General features: G+C 35.1%; 1 protein-coding gene and 1 long non-coding RNA gene across 7 annotated transcripts; one reads left to right on the top strand and one right to left on the bottom strand.

Moving 5' to 3' along the window:
- Positions 1-325: 325 nt before the first annotated feature.
- On the top strand, positions 326-4278 carry LOC126726425 (monocopper oxidase-like protein SKS1). 2 transcript variants are annotated; one of them, XM_050431692.1, is made up of 9 exons: positions 326-530; positions 886-995; positions 1095-1365; positions 1446-1584; positions 2120-2486; positions 2834-3199; positions 3282-3360; positions 3550-3749; positions 3785-4278. In XM_050431692.1, exons 1-9 carry the CDS (start codon positions 390-392, stop codon positions 3849-3851), a joined length of 1740 nt encoding a protein of 579 aa, XP_050287649.1. In that variant the 5' UTR covers positions 326-389; the 3' UTR covers positions 3852-4278. The 2 variants fall into 2 exon arrangements, with proteins under 2 accessions (XP_050287649.1, XP_050287648.1); XM_050431691.1 differs by having other exon boundaries at positions 3550-4278.
- A 6910-nt stretch (positions 4279-11188) lies between these two features.
- Positions 11189-14795, bottom strand: LOC126726423 (uncharacterized). Of its 5 annotated transcripts, none has more exons than XR_007655863.1 (4): positions 14450-14795; positions 14281-14328; positions 14062-14131; positions 11189-13188 (listed from the first exon to the last, which is right to left on the bottom strand). It is a non-coding gene; the product is annotated as an uncharacterized LOC126726423 (long non-coding RNA). The 5 variants fall into 5 exon arrangements; XR_007655866.1 differs by having other exon boundaries at positions 11189-12185; XR_007655865.1 differs by having other exon boundaries at positions 14062-14117.
- Positions 14796-20453: the final 5658 nt, after the last annotated feature.

Genomic DNA, 20453 nt, shown 5'->3' with positions numbered 1-20453 from the left:
GAGGGAAACTTCCAAAGAATTATTAGGCTCACATGCGTGATTAGTTCTGAGAGGGAAGTAATGTGATTACTTCTGAGAGGGAAGTAATGCAATGGCAAAAAAGGGAAGGATTGGGTTTGGTGACAGGGGACCATTAACATTTGAGAGGGAAACTTCCAAAGAATTATTAGGCTCATTAGTCATTTGCATAAATATAGTAAAATTTTCTATATAAAAAAAAGAGTCATTAAGGTCTGGAGAAAGATCATCCCAAAGTCCTCTCCTCTCAGGGCTGAAGCTGAAGCCATTCTCTGGGCTTTGCAACTTGCAAAATCAGCTTGCCGCAGGACCCTTCCTTACACCTTTTATTTATTTAAATATACCATTCTATCCTGTTTCGGTCAAATTTCATGGCTCTGTTTGGAGTCTCTCTGTTTTTATTGCTACTCATTGCTCTGTTTCCAAGCCTCTGTTTTGCTGATGACCCAAGTGTTTTCTATGACCTTCGTCTCTCTTACATCACTGCATCACCTCTCGGCGTTCCTCAACAGGTTCACTTCTCAGCTTTCTCTCTTTATTTTATAAAGATTCTTTTTCCATGTGGGTGTGCTTTGTTTTATTTGTAGATTGTAAAAATGGGAGTCTAGGTTGATTTTTTTTTTTTTAATATAAAAAATTGAGTTTTGTTGTGGTTTGAATCTTTTGGAAGTGACATTAGAGATGATGTTTCTATACGGTTTATGCTATGTATATTGGAGAATGAAGTTTAAGTTGATTGAAGTAGAGTTGGAAGTTCATGTTTCAAAGGTTTTATATGACCCGATTTTTGTTGAATTAGAAAGAGTAATGTTGAAGTTGATCAAAATTTGAGTGACTTTACCTATTTTATTAAATTATGGTTTGCAGGTTATTGCGGTTAATGGAAAGTTTCCAGGTCCCCTAATCAATTCTACTACTAATGACAATGTTAATGTCAATGTACATAATGATTTGGATGAAAATCTCCTGATGACCTGGTTTGTTCCAGCACAATATAATATTATTTTAGTTTTTTTTAAACATTAATTTTGGCTTGGAGTGGCCTTTGACATATTTGGGATTAATGTTTGTGGCAGGTCTGGGATTCAGATGCGGCGTGACTCTTGGCAGGATGGTGTTCTTGGCACAAATTGTCCAATTCATCCAAAAAGGAATTGGACTTACCAGTTTCAATTGAAGGATCAAATTGGAAGCTTTTTCTACTTCCCATCTCTCAATTTTCAGAGAGCATCTGGTGGCTTTGGTCCTATCATTATTAATAATCGGGTTATAATCGCAATTCCTTTTGCACAGCCAGATGGGGATATCACCATTACAATAGGTGACTGGTATATCCAGAACCATACGGTCAGTATTTGTTTCTATGTTGGTGTTTGCTTGTGGACATTGTAGTGGGATTTGTAGATTTAACTTTTTTCAAATTTTAGGCACTGCGATCAGCTCTTGATGCTGGAAAAGGCCTTGCGATGCCTGATGGAGTTCTCATCAATGGAAAGGGGCCTTACAGATACAATACCACCCTCGTACCTGATGGCATTGAGTATGAAACCATTCAAGTTGATCCAGGTAATGTTTTTTCAGCATTGGTAGGGAAAATGTGTTAAAACATTTCCTTTCTTTTTATTCTTGCTTTTGTTTTCACAAAAATTTTGTTTTCCACGGCATATTGGTCTTTATTTTCTCTTGGGTAGCTGTTGTGTGTCTGGTCATCAGTTAATGCCTGAGTTCCTCTTTTTATTTAATGTTTTCAGTTTAGTGATTTTGTTGGAACTTGGAAGTCATTTTTCTGAATCAACTTCTAGACATCTTGTTTTGTTTTATTTTTATGCCTACTAAATTTGAATCTTTAAGTTTCATTGGTTTCCAATGGCCCATAGTAAGCCCAATCTTGTGCTCTTATAAAATTACTGGTATCAGTTTGAGATTGTAGAGTTTTGTAGAACACGCATAGACGTGCATATGGAGAATGGCCATACAACATCATATTATTTTAGTTCTTCATTTTTGATTTTATGATATGGATTTCTTTGTTGTTTATGTTTCCTTGCAAATGGTTTTAGCAGTTTGAGATATTAATTGGCTATAGCATTATGTTTTGCAGGAAAAACATATCGAATTCGTGTGCACAATGTTGGAATTTCAACTAGTTTGAACTTTAGAATTCAAAACCATTTTCTGCTTCTAGCAGAAACAGAAGGATACTATACAACGCAACAAAATTTTACTTCCTTAGATATTCATGTTGGGCAATCTTATTCGTTTTTGGTTACCATGGACCAGAATGCAAGTTCTGATTACTACATCGTGGCAAGTGCTAGATTTGTGAATGAATCTCTTTGGCAAAGAGTGACCGGTGTTGCTGTTTTACGCTATTCCAATTCTAAAGGACCAGCAACTGGTCCTCTCCCTGACCCACCAAATGATTTTTATGACAAGTCATGGTCAATGAACCAAGCATTAAGCATCAGGTTTGTTTTCATAACACCTTGTTCGTTTAGGAGTATCATGTCTTGGATAGCTTGGTTTCTCATGAGTCAGGACACATCACAAGCAGTAATCAAGCCTAATATAAATGATGGGGCAGTTAGTGTAATTCATGCCCAAAAATTACAGAATCTTCTTTGAGTAGCTGCCTCTGCAGATGGTGCAGTTAGGTGTAATTCATGCTTTAAGTCGATGCAGATAAATGATGGGGCAGTAATTTTAGTTGCACTCCCCTTCTTTTCTTTTTGATTTATGTTTCAGTGAAATTATTGTAATAGAAGTTTAATTGTTAATATGCTTATATTTAAAGATTCCATTCTATATTGTTTAGGCAAAATGTATCTGCAAGTGGAGCTCTCTCTAATCCTCAAGGTTCCTTTCACTATGGTCAAATTAATGTGACTCAGACCTATGTGATAAAGACTGTGCCACCAGAAATAATTAATGGGACACTTCGAACCACACTTAACGGGATCTCATTTGTCAATCCTGACACACCAGTCAGGCTTGCTGACAATTATAATGTGACGGGAGCTTATAAGCTTGATTTTCCTGATCAGCCTCTTAACAGTACACCCCGGGTGGACAGATCTGTTATTAATGCTACATATAAGGGATTCATAGAAATCATATTTCAGAACAACGACACCATGATGCAGAGCTTTCATGTAGATGGCTATTCATTTTTTATGGTTGGGTAAGAATCTTTCCTTTGTTTATACAATGTCTCATTTGCCTTAAGGTATAAGCATTGTAAGAAATTGATTGATTGAGTGCAGGATGGGTACTGATGAGTGGACAGTAGACAGTAGAAGTAGATATAACAAGTGGGATGCAATTTCTCGCTCCACTACACAGGTTCGTTCTTCATGTAATACAAGGGAATCATGGAGCTAATGTGAATAAATTTCTTCAACCGCTAGATTCTATAAGAAATTAAGGTTCTTAGAAGTGAGAAATGCAAGTGTACTTATATTGTTAATGATGGTTTGTGTGTGGCCCAGTTGTATGTCTTGTGTTGAACTCTTCAGTTTTTTTGTTGTGTAGGTTTTCCCTGGGGGATGGACAGCGGTCCTTATTTCTCTGGACAACGTTGGAGTGTGGAACATTAGAACCGAAAATCTTGATAGATGGTATCTAGGCCAAGAAACTTATATGAAAATTATCAATCCGCAGGAAAATGGTGCAACGGAGAAGGGTCTACCTGACAATGTTTTATATTGTGGTGCCCTCCAAAACTTAACAAAGTATGTCTAGAAACTTAGAAAGGATCAGTTTTAAGAGGAAACTCAAAACTGCTTTTCATTTTGCTGGTGGCGTTCTTTGCTTTGATTAACATTTCAAGCTAAACTTTGCTGCTGATTGGTGAGAAATATGATACCAAACTGTGAAGGCTTTGTCCTGCCTCTGTTGCAGGTGTGATGTTGGTGTTGGAGATGTTTGTGAGACATATTCATAGTTTAAGTGTGCAAACCTTTGTCAGTACAAATTTTCTGGTCCAAAGGACAACTATTTCCTTTTCTTTCTTTTTTTCTTTTTTTTTTTTTTTTGAAAAAACATATTGGGTTTACACCTATTTCTTGTAATTTAGGCAACTGGTTATCCATCATTTCTTCTAGTCTTTCAAGTTACACTAATTATGATTAATTCATTCTGATATGTCCTCTGTTAAATGATTGTGCTGCATGTGCTCTATCTGTTTGATCTTATTGAGAAGAGGGTCTACTGAATTCATAATATACCACACAAATGCAATGCTATTTGATTTATTATGGACATCTTTTGTCATCATTTTCTCCAAACATTTTAATCATTGACCACCACTCTGGCTTTTTTTGAGAGTTTAGAAACTTTGGTTAGCCATATATTTGAAATTTTGCATAAGAAAATCGGTTGCTCTACCATAAAATAAACTCAGAACTATGCTTCCAAGTTCCAATTCATTATCAAGAAACTTGGCTTTAATTTGACTCACTTTAAATGAACAAAACTATTGGATACATCTCACTTTCTAAGGTGTTTCCTACGTTACAAAGCGAGGTCAGTGACCAACAAGAACCAGGGTACCCGTTTGGTGCATCCAGAAGCACAAAAATCATATATAACAACAAAGAACAATAGGGAAATAAAAAAATAAATGTTAAAATACAAAACTCACCCGCTAAGTTTCACGTTTTATCATTTCAGTTCTCGAAAATTGTCGTCTATCATTTTAGCCTTCTAAATTTCAATTATACTCAATTCAATCCTCCGTTTAATATCCATCAAATTGTACCGTTAACTTATACAAAACACGCCCGTTTTACACTTTAATTATTTTAAATTTGTTTTCTGAATTTAAAAAAAATTAATTTTTTTTTTTAAACCTAAACCCAAAACGGTGTCTCCCTTCCCACCCGTGAAGAACACCCCTGAAGAACAAAATCTGAAACCCAAGTCCAGCTATATATATATATATATATATATATATATATGTTGTCCCTCATTATGATTAACCAAAATAACTAAAAAAATAATTAATAATCAAAATATAACAAGATTTAAGCTAAGGTAGAAGAGAATCAAAGAAATATCTTTCTCTTCTGGAAAACTTGGTTGGCGCGTGGACCATTGTACATCCTCGGCGCGAGATCTAATGGTGGCAAATGAGGCAAACGATCATCAGAATCAGCTGAAGATGGAGCTGTGGAGAAGAAGGAACCACAGAGAGGAAGGGTATTCTGGTAATTACAAAACTTTGCTTTTGCTTTAGCTTTGGCTTGTCCAAGTGATTTCTTCAATATTTGCCTCTGCAACGCCATAGCTTCGCCAATCAATAACCCACAGAGATTGTTCAAGGTTATTCTTCTTTTGAATACTTGGGTTTCAGATTTTGCTCTTCAGAGGTGTTCTTCAGGGGTGAAGAAGGAGTCGCCGTTCTGGTTTTAGTTTGTGTTTTTTTTTTTTTTTTTTTTTTAATTAACGTTTTTTATTAAAGTGATTTCAATTATATAAAAACATCTTATTAAACCTTATATCTATACATAACCATAGTCCACTTGACTTTTTGCGAACTTAAATTTTTTTTCACGGAGTCCCATGGTAGCCGTCTTCCCGAATGAAAGGATTCTTTAACTTTTTCGAGAGCCCGTACATGGGCTTGTAAGGAAGCCCGTATATGGGCTTGACAAGTTAAAACAAGTATAACGACAATTTTCAAATTCTTTATTTTTTACCTCCTCCCTCTAAAAAATGAAACAAATTCCAACCAACCAATAATTTATTGCTTAATGGTTGCCAACATTATTAAACCATTGTCAAGCCTTAAGAATATCAAGTTTCTTTACAAAAATAAGGAAAAATAATATTTTATATATATATAAGTCAATAGTTATAACAATAGAGATTCATAAACAGTTTATAACTAGTTGTTATTTATTAGAATGTAAATTCTATCACGATTTATCATTAACAGCTATAACTATACTCTTTAATTATCTATTTCAAATGTGTTTAAAATGATTAAACACAGTCTCATACTAATCCAACAAACATTAATTATAGTTATGTATATACATAAGAGTTAATAAGAAATTATTATTATTATAGAATTGAAATATCTTTAATATGTAAATTCAAATTATATATATAACATTAAATGACAATGGTGATAATTTACTATTTTGAGCATAAAAAAATGCATTGTATTAATTTATCTATATATGAAAATGAATAAAAAAATGAGATAAAGCGATAAATACAAAACATGACACTTGGACAATCAATAGTAAAACTATTGGTAAAATTTGTACACGTGGCAATTGAATAGCTCTATTACTTGGCTATTATGAACATAAAAAAATAAAAAAAATCCACTATATCTTTTTATCTTTGGATCAAGTTCGCTGGTTGCTGGACTAGAATTTACCATCATTTAGGGAAGCCTGATTGTCAGACAAGGGGTTGTATTCCATCAATATCCCTTCAGATTAGCATCTCTTCCAAATATTGTATCAATCTTTCATGAGATGCATTTGCCTTTCAAAGGAGTGAAATTTTTTTTGGTTGGTTACAAGGTGCGGGATTTTTTTGTTGTTGTTCTTGTAGGAAATAGATTGTTTTATATTTTTATATGAAACAAAATATGAAGTGTGAACAACTTGTAAAACCAATGACTTCATATATTTTTAGATGAGATGACTAATAATTTTTTTTTTCTATTGTGAACATCTAGAAACTAAATCTGAAGTGTGTACAACACAGATTCATAATTTAAGAAAGTAAAAATAGTAATTTTTAAAGTAAATTACCAAATACCATTTTCTAAGTTTTTAGAACACAATTGTTGAGTACATTATGATAGTTTTTAGACCCCTTAAGCAAATGAATTAACCCTAGATAATTAGCCAAGTTGTTACTTAGACAAATTAACAAGTCTAGGTTAACACAAATATATCATATCATGCATAGCAGCGGAAAATAAATAAGACAATGATATGATCACCCAGGAAACCAAACCGGTAAAAACCTGGGGAGGATTTGACCTAGCTATCCTCAAGGTAAACTTGAATCCATTATCAGAAAGAATCGAAGTTCATACAAAAGGACTTACAAGCACCCCCGCTCGACTTCCTAATGCTACCAACCAGTAGAACTTACTGACACGACCACGTGCAAACTCTGAATCCACGGACTCCTTCTTTCTTTGGATTCCCACCAACTACAAGCACCCCCGCTTGTGTATTCTTTAAGCTTTAATGGCAGCAACTGTTTTGATCATCAAGGTTTAGAGAATATCTCTTCCTTGTAAACCCTAAGTTTGTGTAAAGGAAAGCTCCTCTAGATCTCACAAGAGATTTACACAAACCGCAATATGAGCAATACTAAAACGTGGCTAAGGTTTGCCTTTTATACTTAGGACAAATAAGAAACCCTAAAAACGTTTTAAACACATAGGGCTGAGTTGGATGAATCTGCAGAAAAGCAATCTACCCGACGTTCGATCGGTCGAGCCTAAGCTTCGATTGATCGAGCTAGGCCGAGAGCCACACTGCTTTCTGCTTTACACTCAATTCCAACTTTACATTAACATACAACTTTGAGCTAGCTTTAAACACTTCTAAACACATTGTTTTTATCATGGTTTGCCAACAATACAAATTAGAGTTCTAAATACATAAAGTCCTAAACTTTAGAACCTAACAAACTCCCTCTTTGGCAATCCGTGACAAAACACAACATATAAGCTCAAAGTTTACAACATGAAAAAGCCCTTTACAAAATAATGCTCATAAACAAAAATTCAATCCTAACTACTATCCATCAGTTGCAAGTGTAGACAGCAGCTCAATTGAATCAACTTGTATATTTCCTGAAACACTAAACAAAATGCATAACCGCATGTGTGGAAAAAATAAAAGTAAACAAAATAACTTCTTGATTTCAAACAACACACAAATAAAGACATATATAAATGAATAACTCATAAATATAAATCAATAAGCAGTTTGAAACAAGAAACAAATAAAATACTAACAAAAACATCAATGAATAACTCAATCTATCCTCACATTGTGTAGTTCCAATATCATATGTGACAGTTCTTTTCTCACGTTGGGTGGTTCCCTTACTTTTTTCTCACATTTGACGGTTCCATCCTCACATTGTGCAGTTTCAACATCACATGTGACAATTCTTTTCTCATATTTGGTGGTTCCTGATGAGGATAAAAACACTGGCAAGGGTGACGGCACGTGCCTGACAAGGGTGACGGCACGTACCTGACAAAGGCGACGGTGCAGACCTGGTAAGTGAAGATGCCGACTTAACAAGGATGACGAGATGGTCTTGCCGTCAGCATACCTTCTAGGCTGACGGTGATTTAAGGCAGAAGAACTCCACAGGGCCGAACTTCCCGAAGCTTACGGAGTGAGCGTATACTGACGGGATAACATAAACTGACGGTGTCAGTCTATGAAGTTTCCATCTTGCACGTATAAGTAAATAACTTGCTCCCCACGTTTCATGGAACCTAAAGACTCCTATATGGAAAGAATCCCGTAAAATACGCCCAAGGAGACTCCTACAAGGAAAAGACTTCTACTCCAAGGAAAAGAGGGTCAGCCCTCTCTACTATAAAAACCCAAGCACCCTCACAAACCGAGGTACGCGTAATTTTACCCTCTCTAGCACTCTAGAGCAGTGAGAATAATTCTAATTTGACCTTCGGAGGGTACTTGGCCGGTACCACACCGGTACTCCCCGCTAGGTTATTCTTTTTTCATTGTGCAGGTGCCATTAGTAATCGTACGAGGAACGTGTGACTCATTGGTGGTATTGTTTTCGGTATCATCAGTTCCCTTACTTTTTTCTCACATTTGACGGTTTCATCCTCACATTATGCAGTTCCAATATCAAATGTGACAGTTCTTTTTTCACATTTGGTGGTTCCCTTACTTTTTTTCTCACATTTGACGGTTCCATCCTCACATTGTGCAGTTCCAACATCACATGTGACAGTTCTTTTCTCATGTTGGATGGTTCCCTTACTTTTTTCTCACATTTAACGGTTCCATCTTCACATTGTGCAGTTCTAACATCACATTTGAAAGATCTTTTGTCACATATAGTGGTTCCTTTATTTTTTTTTCTCAAATTTGATTGTTCCAGTGTTATATTAAGCAGTACCAACATCGCATATGTTTTATTTTTGTTACATGCGATAGTTCTTTTGTTACATGTGACAATTTTTTTCTCATATTTGACGGTTCCATCCTCACATTATGCAGTTCCAATATCACATGTAACAGTTCTTTTCTCACATTTGGTGGTTCCCTTACTTTTTTTTCTTACATTTGACGGTTCCATCCTCACATTGTGCAATTCCAACATCACATGTGATAGTTCTTTTTTCACATTTGGTGGTTCCCTTACTTTTTTCTCACATTTAATAGTTCCATTGTCACATTAAGTAGTACCAACATCGCATCTAACTCTATTTTTGTCACATTCAGTGGTACCTTATTTTTTTATTCTCAAATTGGACCGTTCCATTATTACATTGGGCAATACCCACATTACTCCTGACCATACTTTTGTCACATCCAATGGTACCCTATTTTTTTCCTTACAATTGATAGTTTAATTGTCACAGTAAGCATTACCAATATCACATCTGACCATAATTTTACATTTAGGCTATCACTGAGGTCACTTTTTTACTTACTAATAACCACTTATCACAATAGTAATTTTTTAAAGTTATTAAAAAAATTAGATCTAAAATCGAAAACCAAAAAAAAAAAAAAAAAAAAAAAAAAAGCATCCCATGAAATTAGCCCAACCACAATAATTACTCTTGTTCACAAAAAAAAAAATCAGCTAGAATTATCTTGGTTTCTTCCACAAATATTTGAATATACCAATTAACTTCCGACGTATCTCCCTTGTTAGCTTCCATCACATTCAGGGGCATACCTCCCTATAAAATAACATAGTTAAGGTCATTTTCCTGATGTTTATATTTTTATTATTTATGTATGATGGTGAACCAAAAATTAGACTATCTCCAATTTGTCTATAGTATCGTCCAAGACCAGAAAGGTCATCCAAGTGCAAGAAGGTCGTCCAGCATGGAGTCACCTGGACGACCGCCAAACACTTAGAAATTTTCAGAGTGAATCTATATCCAAAAGCTTATGATTTGGAACACGTTCTACTATTCTGAAGTAGAAGCAAAATTCTTATTCATTGCTTTAACTTCCCACTAAGTTCTTAACTTCTGATGGCAGTTGTAGAAGTCAAGAGTGATGATCTAGAAGCACCATTTAGATTGTAGGCAGAGTTGCGGATCTATTCATTGAGCCTCTATTTTTAGGGGGAGGCATTAGATCTCTTTTAGTGAGAAAAAAAAAAAAATTGTTCCACAATTCCATGTACTTCCCCCTCCCCCTCGAATTTATCCTTTTTGACATAATTAGAAATGTTATGTATGAATTTGGAAATAGTGAAATGCAACTCTTTTGGTTACTTTGTAAGGCGCCTCATTTAAATTTAAGTTGCTGCCATTATGTTGGACTTGGTTTCGCAGTTCCCATATCACATCCATAATCTTAGTTGCATAAAGAGTAAAATGATGCAAATTTACTCAAATCAATATTGTTTTGGATTCCCATCTCATCAATATATATGATCCGTTGTCATGCAAATTATATTGACCTTGCAATGAAGCACTTGGTAAATAAATGAATATAGTTTTCTTCTGCAGCATCGCACAAGGGGCATTTATTCTCCCCCAAATTCCATTTTTGCTTTTAAAAGACCCAAACTATTTGGATTGACCCATTTGAGATGTGTACAATGTAATGTGTAATTTTTTAACAATAAAAAGGTTGTCACATCACTTAAAAAAAATGTTATGTCAATATTCTGTTAAACACATAGGCAATAAAACTAATGGAAGGACCAAACGTGCTCATTTTTTAAATTTCAGGGATTAAAAGGGCTTAGCAAACAAACTTTAAAACCAATAGTATATTTTTGCCAAAAAGTAACTTACCTCAAAACCCACTTTTTATGGATTATGCATAATAATAATAATAATAATGTAAATGTCAATACCCTTTTCACTTCACTTTCTTTGAGAATATATCTTCCTCAAAGCCAAAAAGCAAGAGGCTAGGCCAGGGAGATGCAAACAAATCCAAACTTTAAAGGTCAAAAACATAATTTAGTCTTGTTTTCATTAAAGGATAAAATAGTGCATATAGAAAACTAAAAGCTTGGAATTCTCCACTTTACATACTGAAAATTGTTTTTCACTTTTCAGCTTTAAGAGGGGAGAAAAATACCTTCAGCAAAATGCCAAATGGGTGTCAAATATTACTAAAAAGCTTTAAAGAACTCTTTTACACAATGCCCGCCAGAGCAAATTTTGCTAAACCAAACTAATATCTTTAAGAATTGGACAAAGTTTGCCATATGAACCAATCAATGGCTCCAGGAAACAACCCCCCCCCGGCGGGGATGCTGGGCAGTGCCACTGCATTGATGGTGAATTAATCTCCTGGTAGACAGTTTATCCATTTCCTCAAAGTATGCCATGAACCACTTGCTCTTCTTGAGTGTCTCATAAGCTCATTTCACTTGAATTTAAATCAGAGTCATGACTGAGAGGTCATCACTATCACAAACAATCTTTGAGTCATCACTCATCATCAATTCATCAACACCCATTACTCTCAACACCAACATTGTGGGGGGTTTGGGATGATTGCATCATTCAACTACCCATTTTTTGAATACTTGGATTGAGTGTGATCAACTCTAGCAGACCAATATGACCTTTGCTATAGGGGTGGAGACACTACAGGTTGTCACCCCGTGTCATTGTTCTGCCAAGAACTCTTAGTGTGTTGGATTCAAGCATTCATTCTGTCACTGCAATTCTTAAGATCAGCATTTTGTGTCTACATGGAATTGCCTTTAGCCATTCCTAATTGGCTGGTACCATGCACTGAGCTTCTGAATCACATCAGGATGTCCCCATGCAAAAGAAGTAGAATTTTGAGGAAAATTGGGTCTTGTAGACACATTGTGAATTTCAACTGATTGACCTGTGGACGAGAGCTTTATATATAATTGTGAGCTTGAGAAATGGGTCACTATTATTATCCATAAGAGGATTCTACCTGCCTTCTTTGGAACTTATCATTGTAAGAATTTCTGTTAGTGTATAATTGTTTCAAATACCAAATTTAGCAAACTGTCAAACCTTTAAAGAAAAAATTATGAAGAGGATATGATCCTTGCAGTCACCAGTTAAACCAAGCAAAGGCCAGTGTACTAAGTTTGTGATAGGAGTAATATTTTTTATACCATATGGTTCAAGAGATGTGATTTTACTTCATATGCACATAATATATGATTCTTAAAGATTAGCCTAACAAGACAGTACTACTTGAAAATTCATTTATCTGCTTTTAAAGGTGATGACACAGGTGAAATAGTCAATAAAGTACTCTCATTTGTTCCATATGTCAATGCCATGCACACTTTCTTTTTTTTCAATAAATCAATGACACACACACTAGCAATACTCTAACCAAAGATAGTACACACAACATGACAGAGCAAGTTTACCAGTGGCCAGTCTCAGATTTTAGACAATGATAATTGTAAATCCTTGACATGTGAAGAAACAAAATAGTATGCTACAGAGCATGAACTTGTTGTCTACTGGAAAACAAAGGTAATTGAGCACGTTCAATTCCAAGGAAGACTTGATAGAATCAACTTTTAGATCCTAACAATTCTGGTACAAGTTTTAGAAAATTTCAGCTGATCAAATTCTGAATAGGAGATATATTGAAATTTGGGATATTGATTTTAAATATGGAAATGACTACAGCAGCATCTAGAATAATTATAGAAGATTGAGCATAACAAGCAGAAAGCTTGATATATCATACAAAGATGATAAGAATAAGAAGAATGAGATACAAGCACAACATTTTATACAGAAATTTTACCACAAGCTTTGAGAGAGGTTCTTTCGCATACAAAATCAGAGAATGCAGTTTAAAGGTCAAAATTCAATAAGAGATCTAGACAAACCAAAAGGATGTCATCAAAAGTTTGACTCGGGTCATTCAGACATGGATAATCATCTTTTGACAGTTCACCTTTGTGAAGTTTTTCAATAAGTTCCTAAAAGATGTCAAGAATTTGGGCCTAGTAAGCCATTGATTCCATAAAGCTTTAATTCAAAGTTACAGGATAACTAAATTGATCACATTATGACAATGTAGAAAAGATATTAGTCACACATAAGTCCTCCATTGCCATGATACTCTCAAGGTAGCAAGATATATTTAAGACATGCAAACCATTGTCCATTATACCCCCTGAAATGGACAATGGTCTTCCTTGATTTCCTTTTCTAATGGTTTTAATTTTTGTGAATAGCTATTATAGAGGTTTTGGTTTTCATTAAAATAATGGCAAGCAAATCATTGTCACAAAAAACCACTGTTGTACTTTGTAAACTTGGAATGCAGCAGTTAGGTATTTTGAGTTTTCTGACTAGTTTGTTTCATTTGTTTAGTTACTGTTTAACTTTATAGTTTATTCTGGTCACTTTTTCCCTTACTCTCCCATCCTCCGAACATAGAGCTCGGTTGAATGGGAAGCCCAACAAACTTAAAAACACTAACAATGAACATTGAAAGTAACTTTTGGGTCTAATGCATAGGCAGTGCTCTCCTCTCTTTTACTCACCTTTGTTTATACCAGAAGATAAACCCCTTCACACTCTAATGACCAAGAATACATATATTCTTCTTTTCAATACGCCTACACACTTATGTTTATACCACAACAAAAACCCCCCTCACACTCTAATGACCAGGGTCAAAGCGAGGCACTTCACTGCTTCAACTGATAATTTGGCCCAAAGGTTATCAATATATATATATATATATATATATATATATATACATACACACACACACACACACACACATATTTTTTTTTTTTTCTTCTTTTCAGTAAGCAATTTAATTTTGATTGTAAGGGGTTTACCTAGAGAAATTATCCAACTCCTGCCAAGCCAGAGAAAAAAACCCAAATTGTTCAACCTAGCCAGAAAAACCTATGATAAATAACCCAAAAAGTATAAACGGCAATACTAACAAACCCAGCCAGACAAAACAAAGAAAAATAAACCAAATTGAAATCAGTATTAAACATACAATTAGAAGTTTTACTAATTCAAGTATATACAATAACTTATTCTCTCACCTGCTATGAACCAAAAGGAATAATAGATTGGTTTTGTTCCTAGCAACCCTGCGAAACCAAAAGGTAAACAAAAACAAAACAAAATTAATAACAATTTAGCCATACAGAGGACAAACGGCAACAATTAAAAAACCCATATGGAAAATTAAAGAATAAGGATGAGACGTACTGAGATTTTTGGAAACTTCGAACAAAAGGGCAGAGAGACGGAAGAAGCGCCGCTGAGTTGGATTGGATGTGGATTTGAGGTTGGATTGGAATAGAAGAAGCTAGAGGGTGGCGCCACCGAGTTGGATTGAGATTCGACGATGCGCCGTTGTCTGGTTCTTCTATTGTGGGTATGGGTTTGTTGAGCTAGAGAGGCAAACGTGATACTGTTATGAGACGAGATAGAGGAAAACGAGACAGAGCTGGAGAGGCTTTAGCGTTGAGACGTCAGACGAGACAGAGTAGAGAGGAAAACAGAGGCGTTGTTGATGCGTGAATGATTCTGCGTTCTTTTGCTTTGATTTTTTTGGTTTATATATATAACCTGTTTAGCCAGTCACCAGTATCCCTTAAAATTATACCAATGGTCAGGATTTAAACAATGTTAAATCAACGGTTAAGATTAAGGTGGGTACCGTACCCCCCATTTTCTAAAGGGGGTACGGTAGAATGACCCTTTATCCTATCACTAGTATTATTGTCATGCAATGCATAGCTTATTAAAATTATTTTTTTTTTTGAGAAGTAGCTTATTAAAATTATCAATATGAATAGAAGATTATATTAATAATTAATGAGTCACTTAAAACTTTAATAGTTATACCTAAAGTAAATTAACTATTATAGTAATTAAAAGTCGAGTGTAAAAAATATATTTATTAATTTACAAACAGACACACAATTCTATGAACACTTCATATGAATCGGCAAATAAAAATAGGAAAAAGGAACAACGTGAATAGATCCTATTCACAAACACCAAAAAAAAAAAAAAAATCATTTTTTTAGGAAACAGTTATACTTATTAGAACACACGAATACGAAAGTAGTATTCATATTACTTTTTTTAAAAAATATATATTACATAACCAGAGCACTACTACAAAAAAGTCTAATCTTTGTAGTAGTAACCTGGGGTTATAAGGATTGAAACTCTAACACACACAACTAATGTGAAATAAACATTTCATTTAGATGCATAATTCTAGTTAAAGACCCATGTTTGGTTGTAAAGTTATATAATATATAGTTTATTTGAGAACCAATAATTAAATGAATGATTATTACATAACTTTAGAATTTTCATCTAACATATTAACGGTGTTATTATGACATTTGTAGTTGGTACTAATAAAGTGTGTGCATCTAAATTATGTATCTAATGGAGCTACAATATAATGAGTATTGTAAAACAACAATAATAATGAAAAAATATATTGAAAATAGTTTTTTTTAAAAACATATTATATTAAAAGTAGTTAAAACCTTTTGAGGATGATGAATACCTCTATATAATCTATGTTTTTAGTGTACTCGTATTCCTCTTTAGCATAGTTCTTTATCAACAATTTGAGACCATCAAGACTTATTACTCAAGACAAAGAACCAATAATTAACTGCAACTGAAAAATGGACTTGGGAAGTAGAGGGCAACATTGAATATCATAGTTCTTTTTTTTTTTTCTTTTTTTCTTTTTTTTTTTCCATTTATTTGTTTTCTATTTTTTCATTCAAGTTTTAGCAAACAATGTTATTGAATTGTTTAAGATTCAAAACAATCCAAAAAAGAATTGAAACCAAACTTAAGTTGAAAACCTAATTCAATAATTAAAACAATTTGACATTAAAAATGAAAATAAAAGCTTAGTTAAGTAGTAAAGAGAGACTCATATGAGAATTGAGCTATTTTATGAGTGAGGAGGAGAGAGACAAGTGAGTTTCACTTCACGAAAAAAAAAATTGTTATGTTATTCTATTAAAAAGATCGTGTATTAAGAAATAAAATAAAAAACTGTTGATAAGTCTAAATGTAAAAAGAAAAAGAAAAAAGAGAGCTTTAGCAGACATATTGTGGAAGAGAAAACATTGGGTCAGGCGTTGGCGTAAAACACTGGTTTTACGCCACCCAATAGAATCTTGCCACGTCACTTCTTTTTGGGGGGTACTTGAGCCCCTATTCAAAACAAAACAGAACGACCTAAAAAAAAAAAAAAAGGGAAGACTTTTGGGATTGAGCTCTTCTTCATAGAAGCGATTGAGCGATCCACCTGTCCAAGAATCGAAAACGTGTCGCCGAGTTGCATGTGACTGGAAAACGTCACGAGCGCGTAATCGGCGCCTCTCGAAGGATCCGGAATAGCCTCCTCAAGATTGCCGCCAAAATGTAAAGGGTCATCGCCAAGTCCAGACTCGGCTCGCCTTCAGCTCCATCGGAGCACCGCTCGAATGACTTTGAAGCTCGGAGCACATAGTCAAGAGCCTTGTTCGGTCCTTCACCAAAGGCGATAGTGAAATTCAAGGTACAGAAAATGATAAATACAAGAGAGAGAGAGAGAGAGAGAGTAATGAAGGTGTGGGGATTAAGTTGAGATTAATGGAGTTGATTAGAACTTGGTACCAAACTCAACTTGGTGTGTTTGGGATTTTAATTGTTTGATTGATTGCAGTATGAGTTTGCAGATAAGATGTCTCTGCTAGGCTGGCACAAGTGTGATGGAGGTTTCAGTTTCCAGTTTGGTTCTGCTTATGATTCAGTGTTGTCTTTGAGGGCATTTTCATCATTTTACTCACTCTTGCAGTCAAAGGAAGCAGCTGTGTGGCGGTGGGCTCCTTTTTTTTTCTTAGGTCGTTCTGTTTTATTTTGATCAAGGGCTTAAGTACCAAAATAAATAAATAAAAGTGACGTGGCAATATTCTATTGGGTGGCGTAAAACATTGGTTTTACGCCATAGCCTAACCCAATGTTTTCTCATTGTGGAATATGTAGATTAATCTCTTTTCCATCCTCGTTAACCTAAACTGGTGCAAGCCCAGCTTTTCATGCTTCTTCTAATTCAATATGCTTGCAAGCCCCACCACCGTTTAAAAAAAAAAATAAATAAATACATTTAAACATATTTCACAATGAATGCATGTGTACATCTTGATAATTTGGTCAATCTATTAGACCATTAGTTCTCGTGGAATTGTGAAATTCATGTTGTCGTGGGTCTTTTGTGTTGTTGGGTTTTGACATCTCCTGTTGTACCACAATTCGTGATTTTGAGGTAGGAGAGTTAGGATTAGCCTAAGTGAAACACACCTTAAGCCAGTTTGCGCACAAGTTGGGTCATTTCAGTATAAACACGTCTTGGCAAGAGTCTTGAGTGTACGGTGTGCCTATGGCAGGAACAACTATTACAGATATTATAACAGGAAATGCAATGCGGCAGAGTAGCTATAACATTTAACAAATAATACTTATGCATGTGGACACAAGGGGGGTAAAAAGTGTCGGAGTTGCCACCTAGTTATATGGTCTAGGAACCATGAATATAGCGTCATTTTGAGGAAGAACTTTTGATCTTACTACCAAAGTATGGGTTCGGAGTTTAGGTACGTTCTTGGGAATGTGTTATGCACTCAGGATTGCCCAACCCTAAGGTTGGCCTCCCATCGTTATGTCTTATATCTTAACCTAATTAAAAGCACGTTCGATACTTGTATCTATACTTACACACACACTAGCATACATCTAAGCATACAATCATGACATCATTCATCCTAAAACAACATACTTATCAACCTAAAGCAAGAGAGCCAAACACAAAAGAAACCCTAGCATACAAAATCCTTTCATGTATCGAACAAGGCAACCACCCAAGCATGGCAACATACATATCATCATAGTAAGGAAAACATATCATAAACCCTAATAACACATCTAAGCATGTTCCATCATATCATCAAAGTGAAACTCTAACACAAATGCATGGACATTGTTAATGCATGACTTACCCTTTACTTACCCTTCAGCAACACAACACCTATGGCATCAATGTATGAACATGTGAATGAATGGTATTAAAACTAAGAAACCCTAATCTAAACCCTAATTTAAACATGTGATAACAAACAAACATGTTAAAAGGTGAACAGGCAAATATGGGGCTTAAAACATATGAAAAAGATGTTACACAGAACAAACATGTGAATGCAGAAACAAAACAAACAAAAAATTAGTGTTTTTGAGTAATGGCATTATGCATGCTAGAACAGGTCTGCGTACGCATGAGTTCAGCCTATATGTGCAGGCTAGATCATGTGTACACTGATTTTTACCTAGAAAATCCAAAACAGAGAAACAGGGCAGAAGCCAAACAAGACAGAAAATGTAAATCTAGCAACCTAACATGCTAAAAAAAAAAAAAATAAGACATAAAGAAAGCCTAAAACTAATCTAAACAAACATATATACACATAAACTAAAAAAAAAAAGAAACAAATTAAAGAAAAAATTAAAGACAGAAATGGAAAAAGAAAACTTCAAAAGAAAACTTCAAAAAAAGAAGCTTTCAAGCTTGATTTTGACCATTCCTCCTAGTCAATCTATTCACAAATTAATAGAAACGTGATTTAGCAACGTTAAACTAAAAGGATTAGGGCTAGAAAAGGTCTCAATCAAATAAAAAATAACTTGAGGATGTTTTGTGAAAAACTCCCTTTTAATTCCCTATTTTCTAGTGAATTTTAGGTTTTTCTAGGGGGATTTTTGTGTGTTTTGAAATTGTACCATGTAAGGCTTTTTATAGTTGAGAAAATGGGGTTTGGAATGGCTCTCAGACGATGTGAGATTCATTCCAAACCTCAACCATTATTGCAGAAAACTTACCTTTCTTATGCTTCTAAACCCTAGCTGTGTACGCAAGAATATGCCTACATACGCATGCTTTGGCTCGCGTACGCAGGTCGTGACCCACGCACGCAGACTGAGGGCTACTTTGGTCATTTTATTTCCAAAAATAAATTTTTGCTTATTTAAAAGATTATATTTTCCATTTTAACATTCCTTAAGTCAATTTAATATTTGATTTGACTCTAAACGGGCCTTGAGCCTTAGAGTTTGGGCATAATTGGGGAACGAGGGCCCGAGTCGTAAAGGGTACAAAATGTGGTGTCTACAATGCCTAAATAAAAGGACAAAGGAATCTAACAAGGTTATGGCAGAATAATACAACCACAAGTAACAAAGTTACAGCAAGCAGTTCAGTAATAAAGTAACAAACTAGTCATTCATCAATCAAAACATAAAACTCGTTTGCCAAAGATATGGACTTAGCTATTCAGCAAACACAAGTCCAAAAAGGGAGCCGATCTCCAATGTGAGTAATCTTAGAGAAGGCTTCTGCCATAGAGATTACACATTTCGGAAAAAGTACCTAGATGACTTAAACTCTAATTCTTAACTTCTCAGATAGTGGGTCTGTCAAGAGGGAGAGAAATGGGTAGCCTATTGATGCATGCCTCTATTCCTATCACTGATGCTTTTCTTTGATTTTTGTGTTTCCCTTTTCTTTTCTCTCATTTTTCTTCCTTGTTCTACCTCTATTTCTTTTCATGGTGATGATACCTCTTTTCTAGATGCCCTTCTACCGTTTACAACTACCACCCTTTATATTGTCTGCCATGATGAGATTTTCCATTTTTACCTCTCAACCGCTTTTGGCTCCTATGAGTGTCCTTCCACGATTGCCCACTGGCCTACCGGTTGCCCAACCACTACCATTGCATTGAATGTGTTGGCTGCACCACTCCTCATTCCCAGACAAAATGGCTTGTCTTGTTTCTTACTTTCCTCCGTTATTACTACTCTCATTTGGATAAAGATTGAGCCTCTCCCTCACCTACCTCTATGGCATGCATCAAGTGGTCCCATCTTATTCTTACTTCTTTTGGGTGAGATGTCATCCTAGCAAGACATTTCTCCTAAAGAAGTTTCAACAAGAACCCTAAAATAAACTCCCTCTTTCTCCCCACTGCCAGACCACACCCTCTGATACACTTGACCCGTGGCCTACCTCCCATGTATTGGCTGGGTGCAAGTAGGTGATGCCTAGGCCCTTTATGTATGCTTTACTTCTGTCTGAATCCATTTCTTTCTGGCCTTCACATCACTTCTGCTGCCTTCGTGTTTGTCGGATTATACT

Source organism: Quercus robur, chromosome 5, assembly GCF_932294415.1.
Source record: "Quercus robur chromosome 5, dhQueRobu3.1, whole genome shotgun sequence".
Classification (NCBI taxonomy): Eukaryota; Viridiplantae; Streptophyta; class Magnoliopsida; order Fagales; family Fagaceae; genus Quercus; species Quercus robur.
This window is presented reverse-complemented; position numbering and strand designations above follow the sequence as displayed.

Bases quoted from the DNA above. Each gene is read 5' to 3' on its own strand.
- LOC126726425 (XM_050431692.1), top strand. From the start codon at position 390: ATGGCTCTGTTTGGAGTCTCTCTGTTTTTATTGCTACTCATTGCTCTG. The intron at 1,366-1,445 runs GTCAGTATTTGT...TTCAAATTTTAG, and splicing joins GGTATATCCAGAACCATACG to GCACTGCGATCAGCTCTTGA. The intron at 3,361-3,549 runs GTTCGTTCTTCA...TTTGTTGTGTAG, and splicing joins TTTCTCGCTCCACTACACAG to GTTTTCCCTGGGGGATGGAC.